Genomic DNA, 18,616 nt, shown 5'->3' on the forward strand with positions numbered 1-18,616 from the left:
GGTAATGATTTTTAGTGATTTAGAACTTTCAAAGGCTTACTTGAAAGTGAACCTCTGTTATTTTGTTCCTTCAGAGCCGTAATCTCTGGGGTCGACTTTAAAAATACAGCAGCCAGTTGCTGGATTAGCAGGAAGAGTCCGTGTGGGAGCAGCAGAGAACTACAGCTCAGGGCGAGCTCGCTGGAGCAGAAAGGGTGGACCAGTCCAGAGCAGAGGAGAGGGGCTTGTCTGTCCCGGCACCTCCCAGGTAGTGTGGGCTCCGTGAGACCACCCATGGAGTCACAGGGATGTCTTGTTTCATATAAAAGTTATGTTTGTGCTATACTGTAGCCTATGAAGTGTGCAATAGTATTGTGTCTAAAAAGACAATGTACATACCTTCATTTAAAACACTTTAATGGTAAAAATGCTAACCATCATCAGAGCCTTCAGTGCGTCCTAGTAGTAACATCAAAGACCGCTGATCACACATCACCATAACAAGTAGGGGGCTAATGAAAAAGTTCGAAATATTGTGAGAATTACCAAAACGTGACGCAGACATGAGGTGAGCCGATGCAGCTGGGAAAATGGCTCTGACTTGCTGATGCAGGGTTGCCACAAACCTTTAGTTTGTAAAAAGCGCAGTATCTGTATGGGGCAGCAAAGCGCCTAAGACAGGTCTGCCTTTGTGAAGAAAAGGAGGGAATTGAACGGCAGTCGGGGTGGTGATCACCTCCTAGTGGCTGAGCTGCGCATCTTCTCATTGGCTGGGCGGTTGCTATAGGCGACGAGGAAACCTTTCTTCCTCTTTGCTCTGGGATGTGAAGTAGCTTCTTCCTGTAGAGTCTGTAAAACATGGCAAGGGGTAAAGCGTGAGAGCTGCTCTTTAGATCCCCCCGTTCTATTTTAAATGAGGTTTCCTTTATTTACTTTCACAATGAAATATGTGTCAATGATCAGGTGTCATTTTACAAGTTCGAATCAGGCATGCAAATGTAAAGACTTGTTTACATCAATATAACCAGTTTGATTCAGCGTTGACTAGAACCCAGACCTCTTAGCTGTTACTGCAGTTCTCTTTTCTCTTAAACATGAATGCTGGATCGCTACTGTTGACACATAGTTAAATACATTCCTGTCTACTTTGTTGTCTAACTGCTAGAGGGCAGGCTGTCTACTTAACTAATCTTGCATAATTTTTCTCAGCACAAGCAATTAATTTACAGCACTTATTTTTATTGTCTCTGCTACTTATTTGGGAATAATCTGTCTGTGACACCTCTCAAACTCATCTCTCTGAGGCATTCTTGCATGTAACGTGCATTCAGCTGATGTAGAAGTGCTTCACTCCGGTCTTTAACTTTGGTGCTGGAGTGTCCCCGTTAGTCCCCCTCCCTGCTCCCCAAGCTGGGGGTACTTAAAAAAAAAACCTTTGCTGACATGTTCTCTTTTCTAACATTTACCATCTTAACCGTTTTTAAGTGTACATCCTTAGATATATTCATATTGTTGTGTGGTCGTCACTACCATCCATACCCATAACTCTGGTCATCTCGTAAATCTGAAGCTCTATACCTGTTAAACACTAACTCTCTGTTCTCCCCTCCCGCAGATCCCCCAGGCAGCTTTCTGTCTATGGTTTTAACTACTGTATGTACTTGATATGAGTGATGTCATGTGTTCTTTGTCTTTTTGTGACTGGCTTATTTCACTTAGCATAATGTCCTTGAGGTTCATCCATATTGTAGCATATTGCAGAATGTCCTTACTTTTGAAAGATGAATAATATTTCATCGTATGAATATACCACATTTTGGTAAGCCGTTCATTGGTCAGTGGACACTTGGGTTGCTTCCGCATTTTAGCTATTGTGGATAATGCTGCTATGAACATGAGCATAAGGATATCTCTTCGAGACCCTGCTTTCATTTCTTTTGGGTCTATACCCAGAAGTGGAATTGCTAGGTCATGTGGTAATTTCAATTTTTTGAGGACTGTCCATACTGTTTTCCATAGTGGCTGTACCATTTTGCATCAGCAGTACACAAGGGTACCAGTTTCTTCACATCCTTGTCAACACTTGTTTTTTTTGATAGTAGCCATTCTAATGAGCTAGTGATGTGGCATGTCATTATAGTTTTGATTTGCTTTTCCCTAATGATTAGTGATGTTGAGCATCTTTTTATGTGCTTGTTGGCCATTCTTATGTCTTTGACATGTGCTTTTTTTTTCTTTTTTTGGCTGTGCCACACAGCATGCGGGATCTTCGTTCCCTGACCAGGGATCAAACCCGTGCCCCCTGCAGTGGAAGTGCGAAGTCTTAACCACTGGACCACCAGGGAAGCCCCCGACATGTGCTTTTTACATCTTTAAAGTCACCTGGTACATTTGGCCTGATAGAAGTGTTATCTGTGCATTCCTTCTAGACTAAGGAAATGAAAACAGGGGTCTTGCCTTTGAAAATCCATAGTATCCGTCAGAGGGCCTGGCACCTCATGGGAGCTCAGCTGAGTAATGATTGTAAGTAATGACTGTAAGCTCTCTGAGGTCGGAGGTTTGTCTGAAGCTGCATGGGAACAATATCTGAGCTGGAGATCATGACCCACTCTGATGTATTGCTCTGAGCAGTTACTTTCACCATGGAAGCTTCTCATGTTTTTACGGCCTATTCGTAGTCTGTGCCATCTAAATTTTATTTATTTAATTTTAGCAGATAGTTTTGGAAACTGATGCAGAAGGAATGGCTGGAAGTTAAATGAACGTCCGAAGAAGAGCTTAAAGTTTCTTCAGCAACATCCTTTCTAAAAATAACTTGTTGCCACAATGTCAGTTTACACTGCACAGAGTAGAAATGACAGCAATATCCTTGGTATCCCTTCTTCCCCAAAGAGTTCATCGCTGCCTGTTCTCCCCCACGGTAGCAGGCTGAAGCAGCATTCAAAGTCGGATATGTCGGAATGTGAAAATGATGATCCGTTATTGATATCCGCAAGTAAAAGCAGAGACATAAATAGCACTTATGTTATCTCTGCCTGTAAAAAAACGGAAGATACACCCCTTCCCCCTAACCCTGTGGGTAGGTTAACACTTCAGAGGAGAGTGACAAGGAGCAAAGAACCCTCTCTGCTTGGTGAGTTGGGAGACACAACTGCGAAAACAGCAGAAACATGTCTTGCGTTACAACGTCGGGCTAAGACAGATTCTGTGGAAAAGTGGAAAGCATCGCAGAATGTGGGAGGTAAAGGAGAAAACAACTGTGCTTCACCAGAAACTAGTATAAATGCAAAGACTGTAAATAATGATAGAAACTTTCTTGTCACACCTTCTGTACCTTTAGCTGCAGACCCAAAAGACCCTGAAGTGAAGGCTGGTGGAAAATACAAAGAAACGCTTTCCGCTGTTGGTGGGGCAGACGAAAATGTTGCCCTTAAGTCCCTAAGTGATAGACCACCCGCTGGTTCCCAGAGTCAGACTGAAGCTGTTAGATCAGGACGCTTGGCAACAAAACCTATTCAGAGCAAGTTGGATATCAGAGCGTCAGGAACAGGAAGCTTACATCACAGAAGTGCTGGGAAGGATGGTGCGAAACTTGCACCTAAATTTGAAAGCTTAGAGAAAAGAACACCTTCGAAGTGTGTTACAGAGCACAGATCGACACCAAAGCGTGGCATTCCTCAGTTTAAGAGCCCAGCTGCGTCAGTTCTGAAAAACAGGATACCTACCCTTCAAGTTAAACAAAGGCCGAAAAGTTCTTTTCTCACAAACAAAAGGGAACGGTCACGAGAAAATATATTCCTTCTTGAAGAAGAAACTGCACTTCGGAGAACCTCTACAGAAACAGACCCCTTAAAAGTGGAAAACAGTCAAGTGACGGTGGCAGTCAGAGTCAGGCCTTTCAGCACGCGGTACGTTCCCCTTTCTGTCTAAGGCCAGGCTGGTGGCGTGGGGCGTGTCCAGTTCCTCTCTGCCTTTGGGAAGTCAGTGTGTTCGTGCATTTTCAAACTGGCTGGTGATTCTTTTATATAGATAGAACTTCTCGGTTCAGTTGTAGTATGTGGATTATTTTTGATGATTGGCTGTAAAATTAAAGAATCGAAATCACCGTATTTTGCAGACATAAGTTTCTCTGGCTATACTGCTTTTTAAAAGTCTAAATGACTTCAGTCTAACGTAGTCTGCTTTCAGATCTGTAATGTACGGTGGAATCTCTACCTTTCCCTTGAAAAGAGCCATAGCAGGTCACTCGTTCCCCAAAGAGGTCCTTCCAAAACCCTTTCCAGAGTGGTGGTCACCCCCTCATCATCTCTGCTATGTGGTGGTTATACGCTCATTTATTAGATTAGATTTTTTTAAACAATAAATTTATTTATTTATTTTTGGCTGTGTTGGGTTTTCGTTTCTGTGCGCGGGCTTTCTCTAGTTGTGGCAAGCGGGGGCTACTCTTCATCGCGGTGTGCGGGCTTCTCATTGTAGTGGCTTCTCTTGTTGTGGAGCACAGGCTCTAGACGTGCAGGCTCAGTAGTTGTGCCTCACGGGCTTAGTTGCTCTGCGGCATGTGGGATCTTCCCAGACCAGGGCTCGAACCCGTGTCCCCTACATTGGCAGGCAGATTCTCAACCACTGCGCCACCAGGGAAGCCCTAGATTTGATTTTGATGGCAAAAAAAAATCTCTCCCCAAAAGTGCTTGTGGGTGAGACACTCACAGATTGCGGGTTGTGCTGAAAAAGACGACCCGCCCAGTGTGAATGTGGCATCTGGTTATCTTTACATTCTTGGAGAGATGACTGTGAAGACTTCACAGAGTCAGTAGTTTTTAACTCTGTTATGGACCTAAGTGAGTTAGAGGAGGGTATGGTGACCCGGCAGTGCAGACGGACCTCTGGTTTAAACCTAAATGGCCAGCAGTTAAGGCAAGTTCCAGAGGGCTGTGGGCCTTTTAGCTGAAAATGTGGGGTCAGTGATAAGGGGAGAGAACTCAGTACCAAAGAGCCTCAAGACTGTGCGGGGAAGAGGGGCAGAAGGGACAAGCCCGGGATGGGTGGCTGCCCTGGAGAGGATGGAGCGAGGGACCACATGCTGATTCCAGACCCAGCAGGCGCACCTGTAGCAGGCCCGCGGGGGAGGATGAGGGAGGTGGTTTCCGCAGTAGTTTCTGATCGAAAGCAGAGTTGGGGGCAGAAGGAGAGACCTGGGGCCAGACAAGGACTGATACTGTTTTTCTGCAGCTCTGGAGCCAGTGAAAGATTTCCTACTAAGTCTTAGATGGAAGAAGGATGGACCCAAAGAGATAATTTAAAGGAGGAGGGACCTTTGGATTCATAGAAACGTAACTGGTATCCCGAAGACACTTATGGTTCAGACTTGTATCTAACTGAGTTTGTTGAAATTGTGTTTCTTACCAGCTTTATATAGATTTGTACCTCCAAAATTTCTTTATAATATATTCAAACAAGTTTCCAGGTTTGAACTGCTGAGACAGGTAGATTATAGTAGACAGGATGAGAAAAGGGAGAGCTTAAGAGAAAAAGGAAAAAGATGGAAAATCCTGTAAAAGTAGGGGGCATTTTTCCAGACAAGCAATCTGGAACTCCATTTTCCCTTTGAGCAGTGGCACTGGAGCTGCAGGAAATAGATTTTGGAAACCCACTATCATTACATGTGCTGGTCTGGAGTAATGTTGTATTTAACTAGTTTGAGGTCCTTATTACATTCTGTGGGAATGATACTCAGAATAATTATAGTAACGATATTTTTCTCTGTGCTTCTTTTTAAAGAGAGAAGAGTGAAGAAACATCCCAGGTGGTCTTCCTGAATGGGGAAGAAATAGCTGTGGAACATCCCAGCATGAGACAGGTGTACAGTTTTGTTTACGACCTTTCCTTCTGGTCTGTTGATGAGTGTCATCCCCGCTTCGCGAGCCAGACGGCCGTGTACGAGGCACTGGCAGCCCCGCTCCTGGAACAGGCCTTTGAAGGCTTCAACACCTGTCTCTTTGCTTATGGTCAGACTGGCTCTGGAAAGTCCTATACGTAAGTTGTATCATAAGTCCGATTATCCAGAAATGTTTACATTTTTTGTGCGAAGCAGCATAGTTTAATGGAAAGAATATAGTTTTGCAACTGCACAGGCCTGGGCGCAAATCTCACCATTTTACATACTAGTTCTGCAAACCTGGGCAAGTTACTTTGTCTCTGGGTTTCTGTTTATGTGTGAGATATTGTTTCGTTGGCCCCATTTTACTATAAACTCTTTCTTGTGTAAACTGAAGCCCAGAGAGGTTAATTGGAAGTATTGTTGTGAGAATTACAAGCAAGTCATCTGATCAACGGAATGGTAATAATGCCTGTCCTAGAAGGAAATACTCAAATTTTAATAGTAGCTAGCACTTAAGTTTTTACTGTGTTCCAGGCCCTGTGCTAGAGGCTCTGAATTAGATAGTTCTTATTTATTCCCATTTTACAGAAGAGGAAATTGAGGTTTAATTTCTCCCCAAAGAACTTAAAAACCTAATTAGTTTTACTTCCTCCCTATTCATAATGTATTTTCCAGGATGATGGGATTTAGTGAAGAACCAGGAATAATTCCAAGATTCTGTGAAGGTCTTTTTGCCGAAATAACCAAAAAACAAACCCAGGAGGTATGTTCTCATAGTATCCATAAGCCTTCTTATTAGACTAGAAAACGGTCAAACCAGTTAAAGTCGGAGTCGTGGCCGCTGAGGAACTGCTCAGCAGAAGATGTTGTAACTTCTGGTCGCTCTCCTTTCGGACAGTGGTTTGGGGGACGGGGGCTCCAGACTCAGAGGCGGTTCCTCCTGCTGGACAGGGATGCAGGGTCCTCTCTTCCGCCTTCTCTGCCCAATCACCTCCATGGGTGTGGGGTGCACGTGGCGGTAGTTACGCCCCATCGTGCGTGTCTGCAGTGGGGCGGCGGCCCGGCCTTCCCTAAGGACGGCAGGCATCAGCATTAGGACGGCGACAGTAGGAGAGAGGGGAGTGACGTGCAGATTCAGCCCGGAGTGGAGGTCACAGCCTCGCTCGTGCCCCGCACTGCCCCCGTGCTCGTGCCCCGCACTGCCCCCCGCCCCCTCACCTGGTCCTAGTGCGGCCAGCTGTTTGCCGGGCAGCCCGTTAGACCAGTTTTTCTGAAACTCGCTTGCGGGTAAGAGCGCCTAGGAATGTGTGTGTGGGTGTACTTGCTGAAAAGCTTCTGGAGATTCTGGTTCAGTTGGTGTAGAGGGTAGCCTGGGAATTTATAATTTTCATACTTTTCCTCTAGTGATTCTTATGATAAGGGGACTTGGGAAAATGTTGTGCTGTACTTGGGAGCACGGAGTGGAAAGACCCGGTGCCTGTAGTGAAGAGAGTGATGGAGAAACGGGCCAGTACACAGTCGAGTACAGTCACTGAGATGCTAAATAAAGTGAAGTAAATACTAGGTTAGGATGAGGGCGGCGGCTATGGGAACAGGTAAGCTGGGGGCACGGGGTCCTTAGAGGAGGCGTGGCCCGTGGGTTAGGCCCCTCTGTTTAGCATCTGTTTTGGTTAGAGGTGGTGGAAGCCAGGGAGGGAGAGCAGGCGAAGGCAAGGGGTCTCTGGAGTGATCACGGGTCTGGGGGCCTCCAGTTGTGGGGAGCGACTTTGTCAGTGAGCGGAACACATGAAACGGTTCAGAGCGTGGACTTTGGAGATGGCTTGAGCTGGAATCCAGGTTCCACACTTCCATGCTGGAAGTGTGACCTCGAGCAATGTGCTTAACTTCTCTGAGTGCCTCAGCACAGAGCCTGGGGACGAGGAGGACGTTCTCCTAGGTTTGCTGTGTGAAATGTGCTCTGTGTGAAAGGTTTTGAACAGTGCCCCCCACATAGAGAGCCCAGCAAAGTGACTGTGGTTTTCTCAATTTGGGATTATTCAGGATGGTAGAAGATAACAGCATGCGGGTGGGGGTCTCGGAGGTGGGTATAGCCACAGATGCCAGGTGCCTCGAAGGAGCAGACAAAGCATGATCCTCTGCGACGTGACCTCTGCACCTTTCACTGCTCCCCTCCCACAGCATGTTCCTCTCCAAGGCCCCCTGGAAGCCCCATAACACAGTACACTGTTTTATATATAATAGACATTAATGCATGTTTGTTGAATTCTGAGCCCCAATACCTGTATCCACAGCCCTTGTAAATAACCTGTAATTGCATGGGTTCACCTGTACCTGATCTCTACCCGGAAGTGCTTTGTTCCTCTCCCGGGATGCTAACTGTATCCTTCTGTCTGTGTTACTCAAGTGCTGTGTTGCATCTCCAATTAGACTGTGAGTTCTCTGAGGATGAAGCCTGTCCAGTTCACCTCAGGTTCTCCCACGGCACCTAGAAGAGTGCTGTGTGCCTGGTAGGCCTAATAAATATTTGGCGAATTGAACCTACATCTCTTTGATCTCCCTTGAAGCTTCTAGTTTCGTTAGCGCTGGGTGTTTGCTGACTCACTTTGGGCCTGTAGATGAAATTTATTTCGCTAACAAGGAAACATGCCCTAACTCAGAAGAGCTACATGGAAGCAAATTTTCCCTTTTTGGCTTTTATACCTTGTCTTTCAGAGTCAAAAGGAGGAGAAGCTCAGCTCTACTGAGTCTGGTGATTGTTTTTTGCCGCAATCCGGAATCACAATCTGATTTAAGATCCGCACTTAGCAGATCAAGTGTTCGCCCACAGGGTCCAGCTCGCTGCGTTTCTCATGCCTCACATCCTTTTCTCCTCCTTCCCCAGCCTCTCTGGCACCTGCATCTCCCCTTTCTGATTGGCCGTTTTATCTATGGTCATGATTTCTCATTTTGGTTCTTAATTTTCTATTGCTCTGTCTTATCTGTTGGAGGGTATGTTATGTTTCTCTGAGATGGAAACTCGTGGGCGAGAACCTTGCCATATACTTCTGTATATCCTTCTCATATAGTCCAAAGCCATGCACATACTAAGGTGAATTGAATTAGGTGAATTTCCTAGAAGTTAGTAAGAAATGCAAGGACTTTTGTTGTTGAAATTTTCCTTTATTAAGATAAAATTCACATAACATAAAATTGACCATCTTAAAATATAAAACTCAGTGGCATTTAGTACATTTATAATGTTGTGCAACCACCACCTCCATCTGGGTCTAAAAAAATTTTCATCACCCTCAGAGACCATCCACGTACCATTAAGTAGTTATAACCCATTTCCCTCCCCTCAGCCCCTACTTTCTGTCTCTGTGGCTTTACCTATTCTGGACGTTTCCTGTAAGTGGAATATCATGCAGCATGAGGTTCATCGGTGTTACAGCATGTATTGACACTTCGTTCCTTTTTATGGCTGAGTAATATGCCATTGCATATATGCGCCACGTCTTCCTTATCAGTTGATGGGCATTTAGGCTGTTTCCATCTTTTGGCTTTTGTAATACTGTTGCTATTACAATACACAGTTGTATAGTTGTGTACAATTTTTATTTGAGTAATTTTAAAAAATATTGATTTATTTGGCTATGTTGGGTCTTAGTTGCGGAATGCAGGATCTTTCCTTGCGGTGCGTGGACTCTGTTGTGCGCACGGGCTTCTCTCTCGGTGTGGCGTGTGGGCTGCAGAGCGCGCAGGCTCAGTAGTTGCGGCGTTTGCTTAGTTGCCCCGCGGCAACTAAGTGGGATCTTAGTTCCCCGATCAGGGATCGAACCCATGTCCCCTGCATTGGAAGGCGGATTTTTAACCACTGGACCACCAGGGAAGTCCCTATTTGAGTAATTTTTAATTTGAATTTATTTGTAATTCTTTTGGGTAGATAGGAGTGAAATTGCTGGGTTATATAGTAATTCTGTGCTTAACCTTTTGAGGAACTGCCCACTGCTTTCCACGACATTTGCACCATTTAACACTCCCACCAGCAACACTGGAGGGTTCTGATTTCTCCACATGCTCATCAGCATTTGTTGTTTTCCGTTTCCTTGATTACAGCCATCCTAGTGGGTGTGAAGTGGTTTCTTACCATGGCTTTGATTTGCATTTCCCTACTGACTTGTGATGTTGGACACCTTTCCATGTGCTTGTTGACTATTTGTGTATCTTTTTTGCAGAAATGTCTGTTCAGTCCTTTGCCTATTTTTTAATTGGTTGTTTGTCTTTCTGTTGTTGAATTGTAAGAGTTCTTTATATATTCTGGTTACCAGACTGTTATCAGATATGATTTGTAAAAAGTGCAAGAACTTTTCAAATAAATTGTATGCTGTGTTTCTGTTCCTGCTAGGTCAGCTATCACCTTGAAATGAGCTTCTTTGAAGTATATAATGAAAAAATTCACGACCTTCTGGTTTGTAAAGGTGAAAATGGGCAGAGAAAGCAAACAGTAAGATTTAAAAACTTACTTGTTTTTAATTTCTGTTTTTATTGATGCATATAATTATATTGGTTCTCAAGATGATATATAGCTTAATTACTAAAATGCATATGATAGCAAATGCTTGAGATCTAGTCTAACTACATTGCTATTTATTAAATAAGCTGAACATTATTGTTAGTGGACATTAAACTAGTTATGAACTGTAACCTCATTTTACTTAAGCAAGTATTGTGTAGAAGTTAAAGATAAAACATTCTAAGATTTAGTTGGACCACTTATGGCAAATACCAAATTCCTAAAAGTCTGCAAAGCCAAAAAAGAATAAAAGTTTAAAAAACTGTATTGTTATTGTAGAGTATGTATTTCACTCGATTATTTAGCAAATTGATGTCTTATAGCTCATATTTTCTGTGAAGTAGAAAGTTTCACAAAGGCGTAAACTTTTTAAACAACCACTATTAGAATTAAAAACTTCTGACTTTGGAAAGGGCTGTGGAGAGCGAGAAGCTAACATCTGAAGAGGTCACTTGACTCGCTCAAGGTCGTGCAGTCTGCTTTTGGCAGCATCAAGAGACTCACACAAAACTTGGCATTTCCTTCTCTGACTTCTACGTGTTCTTAAATTTCTGCTCACAAAGTTTAAAATGTATAATGTAAAACGGAAAAAAATGTTAACTGTCTGAAATTTATTGCACATATTTTAGAAAGCTATTTAAAAGCATATAAACAATAGCTACGGCAGGACTTAGGAATAAAAATCTAGTAAGATATTTGATGTTATGGTATGTTGTCAGATACTGTGCAGATGTGAACAGTTTGTGGTCTTGAGGCAGTTTCCTAGTGCCTTACAGATGTGTTTCTGTGAGGACCTTTATATTTATTTCCGGGTAGAGACAAATCTCTTTACTGTAGACCTGAAATATAGAAAAAGAAGGTCATTTGAAATTCTCTTTTATATGAAGTATTTGCCTTGCTGTTAACGTGCCTCATGTTTGCCCACAGCTGCGAGTGCGGGAGCACCCGGCCTCCGGCCCCTACGTCGAGGGCCTGTCCACGTGAGTGTGTGCAGCCAGGGCCCGTGACCGCTGTGCTCTTGGCAGCCTCCCCAGCCGTGAAACGCTGCGTCACTAGTCTTCTCCCCTTAATATTATCCAGTTAAATGTTCCTCTTTCCAAATAGGGTGTTAGCTGCTTGTTGTTATATTTGTTTATATCTCTCACAGCACCTGTGAAGTGCCTTGCGTAGAGCATTAATTATACTGTGTAGGAAATATTTGTCTTTCCTCCCTTTCCCCTGCTAACCCATTAAGTTAAGCCTTCCCTCTCGAGCCACTTTTTATATCTGTTACTTTAAGCTGTGGAGGCGAGAAGGTGCTGAGCTCAATGTTTAGAGTTAGAAATATGCTGAGAGTCATTTATTTGGTTTTCAACTCCAAATGCTCTCTTTTTATATGTGTATATATGTGTATATATATATATATATATTTTTTTTTATAAATTTGTTTATTTTACTTGTTTTTGGCTGCGTTGGGTCTTCGTTGCTGAGCGCAGGCTTTCTCTAGTTGCGGCAAGCGGGGGCTACTCTTCGTTGCGGTGCGCGGGCTTCTCATTGCAGTGGCCTCTCTTGTTGCGGAGCACGGGCCCTAGGAGCAGCAGGCTTCAGTAGTTGTGGCACATGGGCTCAGTAGTTGTGGCGCAGGGGCTTAGTTGCTCCGCGGCATGTGGGATCTTCCCGGACCAGGGCTCGAACCCGTGTCCCCTGCATTGGCAGGCAGATTCTTAACCATTGCGCCACCAGGGAAGTCCCAAATGCTTTCTTAAAGGAAAAGAAAAGTGGCTAGAAAAAATTCAGCTCCATTTAGTAAATCTGGGACAGTGCTGAGACCCATACACACCCGCACTACCACACCCATATATATGTGTACCTATACATGTACCTCTACCTACGCCTAACCACACCCACATATACAGGTACCTATACCTATGCCTTTGCCTATACATATGGGTTAAAGTTTATCTTTTGGTCTCATGATTTAGACTTGGATAGTACAATGTTAAGATGCTATAAGGTGCTTCATTATATTAAGAAAAATCATACTTCTTAAAATTTGTTAAAATGAAAGCATTATTTTATTACCTCCCTTTTACAATGGAGAAAATGAAAGATTCTGTAAGAATCAGTATAGTAATACCTATGGATTTTTCCACCGTGGTATTCGTGGAGTAATTATGTGGTTGAAAGGTGGCTGATGTTTTATAAGGACAGGAGTGTGATCATGAGTAAAACTGACTTTGTCCTTTGCTTTTGTGAAATAGGAATGTTGTCAGCTCTTACTCTGATATCCAGGTAAGGTCCATTGTAATTGATCTTCTCTCTACTAGATAGATCAGTCATAAACATTCATAAATATTGCTGTTTGCATAAATAAAAGGTTAATTTATAAGGAACTGATTTTGTTTGTGTAGACTTTAAGCAAAAGAATTACTCTTAAAAACGAAAAATTTAAATCGATCATCATGTCAGTTTAGAGCTATAGAAATAGCCTGTTAAAGGTATTATTTCCTCATTCAAATTTCTATGACAGAAAAAAAATAGACAATGGGAATGCAAATTCTTAAATAAGCATGTATTAATATTTTTATTTTATGAGCTGATCATAAATGTGTGTATATGCGTGCTCACGCTACTTCGCTCCGGTGAGCCCCTGTCTGCGGGCCTGGCCTCCTTCTCCCCTTTCTCACTAGGTTTGGCTGGAACTGGGAAATAAGAGGAAGGCAACTGCGGCCACTGGCATGAATGACAAAAGCTCCCGCTCGCACTCAGTGTTCACCCTGGTGATGACCCAGACCAAGGTACTGTGTTGTTGATTCATTTCTTAGGTAAGATAGTCACTATCTTCAAGTGTCATGTTTTCCTTATTTTCTCCTTTATTTTTTTATTTTTATCATCTTTATTGGAGTATAATTGCTTTACAGTGGTGTGTTAGTTTCTGCTGTATAACAAAGTGAATCAGCCATATGCATACGTATATCCCTATATCCCCTCCCTCTTACATCTCCCTCCCACCCTCCCTATCCCACCCCTCCAGGTGGTCACAAAGCACCGAGCTGATCTCCCTGTGCTAGCGGCTGCCTCCCATTAGCTATCTATTTTACGTTTGGTAGTGTATATATGTCCATGCCTCTCTCTTACTTCTTTAAATCAAAGGTAAAAGTCCAATCATATAAGTATATAACATAATTGGATTTTAGGACATATACACAGTAACGCTGAGTGGCATATACAGGAGTATGTTTTTCTCACTGTTTTAAAAATCAGTAACGTGATTATTAACTTATCATGATATTGATATTGTCATATCAATACGTGATAATATATTATCAACAATACATGATAATTGTACAGTATTTGAAAAAACATATCAGAAAGTAAAAGATTTTTAAGTAATTCAGCTGTAGGGTTCCACTGCTCAAATGAAACCCCTCTAAAGAGTTTGGTATATAATCTTTCAGTTGTTTTACAATCACACGTAAACAAATTTACAAAATCTGCAACAATTTTATACTATTAAAATTACTTGCAAAACATTATTATTCACAGCCACATAATTTTCCTTTGACTGTTAAAATTCCTCAAATTTTTCTCTGCTGTTGGACATTTATGTTGCTTTTAAATGCTTTGCTACTTCAGGGCTGGGATGAACAGCACCTTTGTACATTAAGCCTTTTTTCTATCTGTGGCCGTTTCCTTAATATAATTGTGTAGTTATGGGTTTAGCCCTTTAAAGTCATTCCTTTTATTTTGCATAGTCTGAGCACTGCTCAATATGTTCTTATAAATCGTCACAGATTCAACAAGGGATAGCTTCAAAAATAAGTGAGTGGTTTGTAATCTTGTCAAACTTTCCGTTTTGCAGACTTATATTGATGGCAAGTCGTAAAAGAACTTATGATGTGTTATTTTACCGTTTTTTTTTTTTTTTTTTTTTGCTGTACGCGGGCCTCTCACTGTTGTGGCCTCTCCCGTTGCGGAGCAACAGGCTCCGGACGCGCAGGCTCAGCGGCTATGGCGCGCAGGCTCAGCGGCTATGGCTCACAGGCGCAGCCGCTCCACAGCATGTGGGATCTTCCCGGACCGGGGCACGAACCCGTGTCCCCTGCATCGGCAGGCGGACTCTCAACCACTGCGCCACCAGGGAAGCCCATGATGTGTTATTTTAATGTCCTTTTGTCCCAGACAGAATTTGTGGAAGGGGAAGAGCTGGATCACAGAATTCGGAGCCGCATAAACCTGGTGGACCTGGCGGGCAGTGAGCGCTGTTCCGAGACCCAGACGAGCGGGGAGCGGCTGAAGGTAAGGGTGAGCCCTCACGCTGGGGAGCTCAGTCCTGGCCACTTTTTTTAGGAGATTACTGGCTAAGGACGTAATCTTTTTTTTTTATATATAAATTTATTTATTTATTTATGGCTGCGTTGGGTCTTTGTTGCTGCGCGTGGGCTTTCTCTAGTTGCGGCGAGCGGGGGCCACTCTTCGTTGCGGTGCGCGGGCTTCTCATTGCGGTGGCTTCTCTTGTTGCGGAGCACAGGCTCTAGAGCACAGGCTCAGTAGTTGGGGCACACAGCCTCAGTAGTTGTGGCTCGTGGGCTCTAGAGTGCAGGCTCAGTAGTTGTGGCTCGTGGGCTCTAGAGTGCAGGCTCAGTAGTTGTGACACACGGACTCAGTTGTTCTGCAGCATGTGGGATCTTCCCGGACCAGGGCTTGGACCCATGCTCCCTGCACTGGCAGGCGGTATTCCTAACCACTGCGCCACCAGGGATGTCCCTAAGTATGTTATCTTAACCAAGAATAACCTCTCTGTCCCTGCACTTTATAGACTGTGTTGCTGAGACTTAAAGAGGAGCCCGTAGTTCCTGGTTATGATTGCTTCTCAGAGTCAATTAGTAAATTTTGAGTCTGAAGAAAGTTGGTAGTTTATGGAAGAAAGTATTTCCTCAGTAATTATATGAATGAAGAAATATATTTTGTGAAATACATTTATTGCTGGGCAGTTCCTTTCAATTAAAATGTTTGATCTTGTCCCCAGGAAGGCGTGAGTATTAACAAGTCCCTGCTGACCCTGGGAAAGGTCATATCCGCGCTCTCCGAGCAGGCCAGCGGGAAGAGAACATTCATTCCTTACCGCGAGTCTGTCCTCACATGGCAAGTAGCTTTTGGAGTATAAGGAATTGTACAAAATAGAGTGAGTACTGTGGGGGAAAAGGGCATAGACTGACTTCATGTGACTCTGGGACAGAGCAGTGGTGAGCGGTACGGATTCCAGAGCCAGGCTACCTGGACTTGATCTCAGCTGTGCTTCCTACAAACTGTGTGACTTTGGATAAATCAGTTAATAGTCTTCCAGCCTGTGTCCTCATCTGTAAAATGGGGATAATTATCAATATCTGTCTTTTAGGGTTGTAATGAGGGTTAAATGATGAATGAACTATTATTAGTGCCTGATGTTTGAGCATATATGGTATCACCAAACACATTACTATGTGTGTGAAGTGAAGTTTAGCACACACTGGCTGGTATGTAAGTGTTCAAAAAGTATTTTCATTAATGAACATGTATGTAACTTCAGATATATTACATTCAGAATACATCTGTATTGATTTAATATCCAATTCTGATACGGACTGCATCACTGTTGACAGCAGTGTATCGTTATATTTGACTTATTATATTATAATTGCCACCTCAAAACCTGTAAGGGAACAATGTGATTTTTTTAATGCCTTTTGAAAATTAAGAATAACTTTTGAAAGTTAGGAATAATTCACTCTGCATTCATAAATACAGAGCTTTTAGTCTCATGATCTTTTTCCTTCTAAAATAAGGCTTTTGCATATAATAGAAAACAAAGTTTGTGTTTGTATGTTCATCCGTCATTTTCTGCACTTTCGAGCAGCTGCTTTGAAGGGCTCTGGTGACCCTGGAAATGCAAGGGTGACCAGACACACGGTCCCGCCCCTAAAGTAGCTTGCGGTCTAGTGTGGGGAGAGGGATTTTACTAAATATTGGAGAGTTAACCGTATTTTAAAATCTTTGCACAGACTATCGCTTCACAGAACAACATAAAAGTGTGAGACGAGGGACTTTCCCTGGCAATCCAGTGGTTAGGACTCTGCGCTCTCACTGCCGAGGGCCTGGGTTCAATCCCTGGTCGGAGAACTAGAATTCCACAAGCTGCGCGGCCAAAATAAATAAATGAGAAGTGTGAGATGAAATAAAGTGCGCAGAGATCTAAAAATAGCTACAAATACCAAACAATTCTAACCGGTGTCTGAGTGAGGAGCGTAGCACTGCGTCACGTGTCCCGGTGGTCTGCCTTGTGCTCTCTAGGTAGTTGTCACGAGGTCGTTGCAGAAGCAAAGTCTAATTGTGACTGTTTTCCTTGAAGGCTGCTGAAGGAAAGTCTGAGCGGAAATTCCAAAACGTCGATGATCGCCACGGTCAGCCCGGCGGCCAGCAGCGTGGAGGAGACCCTGAGCACGCTGAGATACGCCACCCAGGCCCGGATGATAGTCAACGCCGCCAGGGTCAACGAGGACGTGAGCGCCAAGTTGATCAGAGGTCAGCAGTTCCCTACAGACTTAAAGATTATCTTGCAAGAGTTTAGTCTCAAATATTCATTTCAGTGATGAAAATATGCAGTTTAAGGAAGTTAAAGATTTTTCTCTCGTATCTGTGTAATAGCTGCTAGCCATCGTTCCACACTGATGAGGAAGGCGGATGGAAGGACGGCGGGAAGGAGAGGAGGGAAAGGGAAAGTCAGAAAAAGCTGGGAAATGGGGTGGGTGAAGGGGAAGGAGCCAGCGTAGGAAACCCTCTATGGACTGAGTCGTGCGCCTGTGCAGCACAGGGACGATAATGTCCGTTACTTTTCCTCCTGTAGCCTTTCCGCCGTTGTCTGTCTCTCACCTCTGCTTCCTCTTGGTTCATTGACCCAAAGGCTGCTTGGTCCTGGGTTTCCAGCACGGGCCTCCCTTCGCCAGTGCCGAGTGTCCTTCTCTTGCTCACCTGCTCGGGGATCTTGCAGAAGGCGAATAGGTCCCTCAGAGGTGTGGGCCAGAGGAGGATGGATTTGCCGTCTCGTGCTCCATCTTTTCCTGTTTGGATCCCCTCGCGTTTACAAATGGGACCATTTTCATTAAAAATAAGTATTCTGAATTCCAGCTTGGCAAATCTGTCATCCTTATCTAACATGTCTTTATGAGTATGGTTTGCCTGGGGCAGTCCTGGTTCATGGCTGTCATCCCAGTGTGATGAATGGTGCCCCCGGTCCTTCCCAGACGTGTCCCTCTTTGGACGATACATTACGTGGCCATACTGCTTATGAGGGAGGGAAATTCATTAAGAGGGGAGCAGTTTTTCAGGTAAAGGTTAGGTAGAGATTTGTGGGTAAAGTAAAATTTCTGCAAGTATTCTGTTTTACTTAGTATTTAAAACGTCAAATAAAATAGAAGATTGGAGGGTTATGTCTAGTGTGGGAATTACTATATATCAAATGTTATTGATCATGCATCTTTCTTCAAATATTTAGACTTGAAAGCAGAAATTGAAAAGTTAAAAGCTGCTCAAAGAAACAGTCAGAACATTGACCCTGAGCGATATAGGCTCTTTCGGCAAGAAATAACATCCTTGAGAATGAAGCTGTATCAGCAGGAGAGAGACATGGCAGAAATGCAAAGGTGGGCTCTGGTCACTGCCTTCGATGCTGTGGGTGTTGCCTGGAATTGCTGGACTGGCTTGGGGCAAGGGTCGGGACAGGGGGGCGGGGGTGGAGATGGGGACGGGAGCTGAGGAGGTACCGGAGTCTGCCTTTATCCCTGCCTTCCCTGTGAACAAAGCAGCTTATCCCCAGACCATTATGTTTTAAGTATTCCCAGGTGGTTTCCTCATCTCAGAATCTCTTGATTCTCAGTCTTATAAACCTGGATAGTTTTAACTCTTTTAAACTCTCATTTGTCTTTGGTAAGAATGTGGAAAGAAAAACTTGAACAAGCTGAAAACAGGAAACTTCAAGTAACAAAGGAGTTACAGGTATCGTTTCAACTCTCTAAACTGATTTGAAAATTTGCAAAGAAATATGACAGTAAATATACAGATGTACTTTCTCAAATTCCAGGCCAAGGAATTTGTTTTATCCTGTGGGAAGTGGGAAATCATTGAAAGTGTTTGACCAGGGAATCAACATTTTGAGAATTAGTTCAGAATTACTTTGGTGTAGGGTGTAAGCA

The 18,616-nt window shown here is 43.6% G+C and overlaps 1 protein-coding gene across 1 annotated transcript in view; it reads left to right on the top strand.

Annotated features, from left to right (window-relative positions):
• Positions 1 to 2,805: 2,805 nt before the first annotated feature.
• Positions 2,806 to 18,616, top strand: part of KIF14 (kinesin family member 14) — a 49,050-nt gene continuing 33,239 nt past the window's right edge. Inside the window, exons 1-12 of the mRNA XM_030844298.2 lie at positions 2,806 to 3,887; positions 5,758 to 6,012; positions 6,533 to 6,620; positions 10,242 to 10,340; positions 11,337 to 11,389; positions 12,650 to 12,680; positions 13,079 to 13,186; positions 14,571 to 14,687; positions 15,418 to 15,533; positions 16,777 to 16,949; positions 17,920 to 18,067; positions 18,356 to 18,419. Coding sequence (XP_030700158.2) covers positions 2,806 to 3,887; positions 5,758 to 6,012; positions 6,533 to 6,620; positions 10,242 to 10,340; positions 11,337 to 11,389; positions 12,650 to 12,680; positions 13,079 to 13,186; positions 14,571 to 14,687; positions 15,418 to 15,533; positions 16,777 to 16,949; positions 17,920 to 18,067; positions 18,356 to 18,419 — 2,334 coding nt within the window. The remainder of the gene's footprint in view (positions 3,888 to 5,757; positions 6,013 to 6,532; positions 6,621 to 10,241; positions 10,341 to 11,336; positions 11,390 to 12,649; positions 12,681 to 13,078; positions 13,187 to 14,570; positions 14,688 to 15,417; positions 15,534 to 16,776; positions 16,950 to 17,919; positions 18,068 to 18,355; positions 18,420 to 18,616) is intronic.

This window comes from Globicephala melas, chromosome 1, assembly GCF_963455315.2.
Source record: "Globicephala melas chromosome 1, mGloMel1.2, whole genome shotgun sequence".
NCBI classification, from domain to species: Eukaryota; Metazoa; Chordata; class Mammalia; order Artiodactyla; family Delphinidae; genus Globicephala; species Globicephala melas.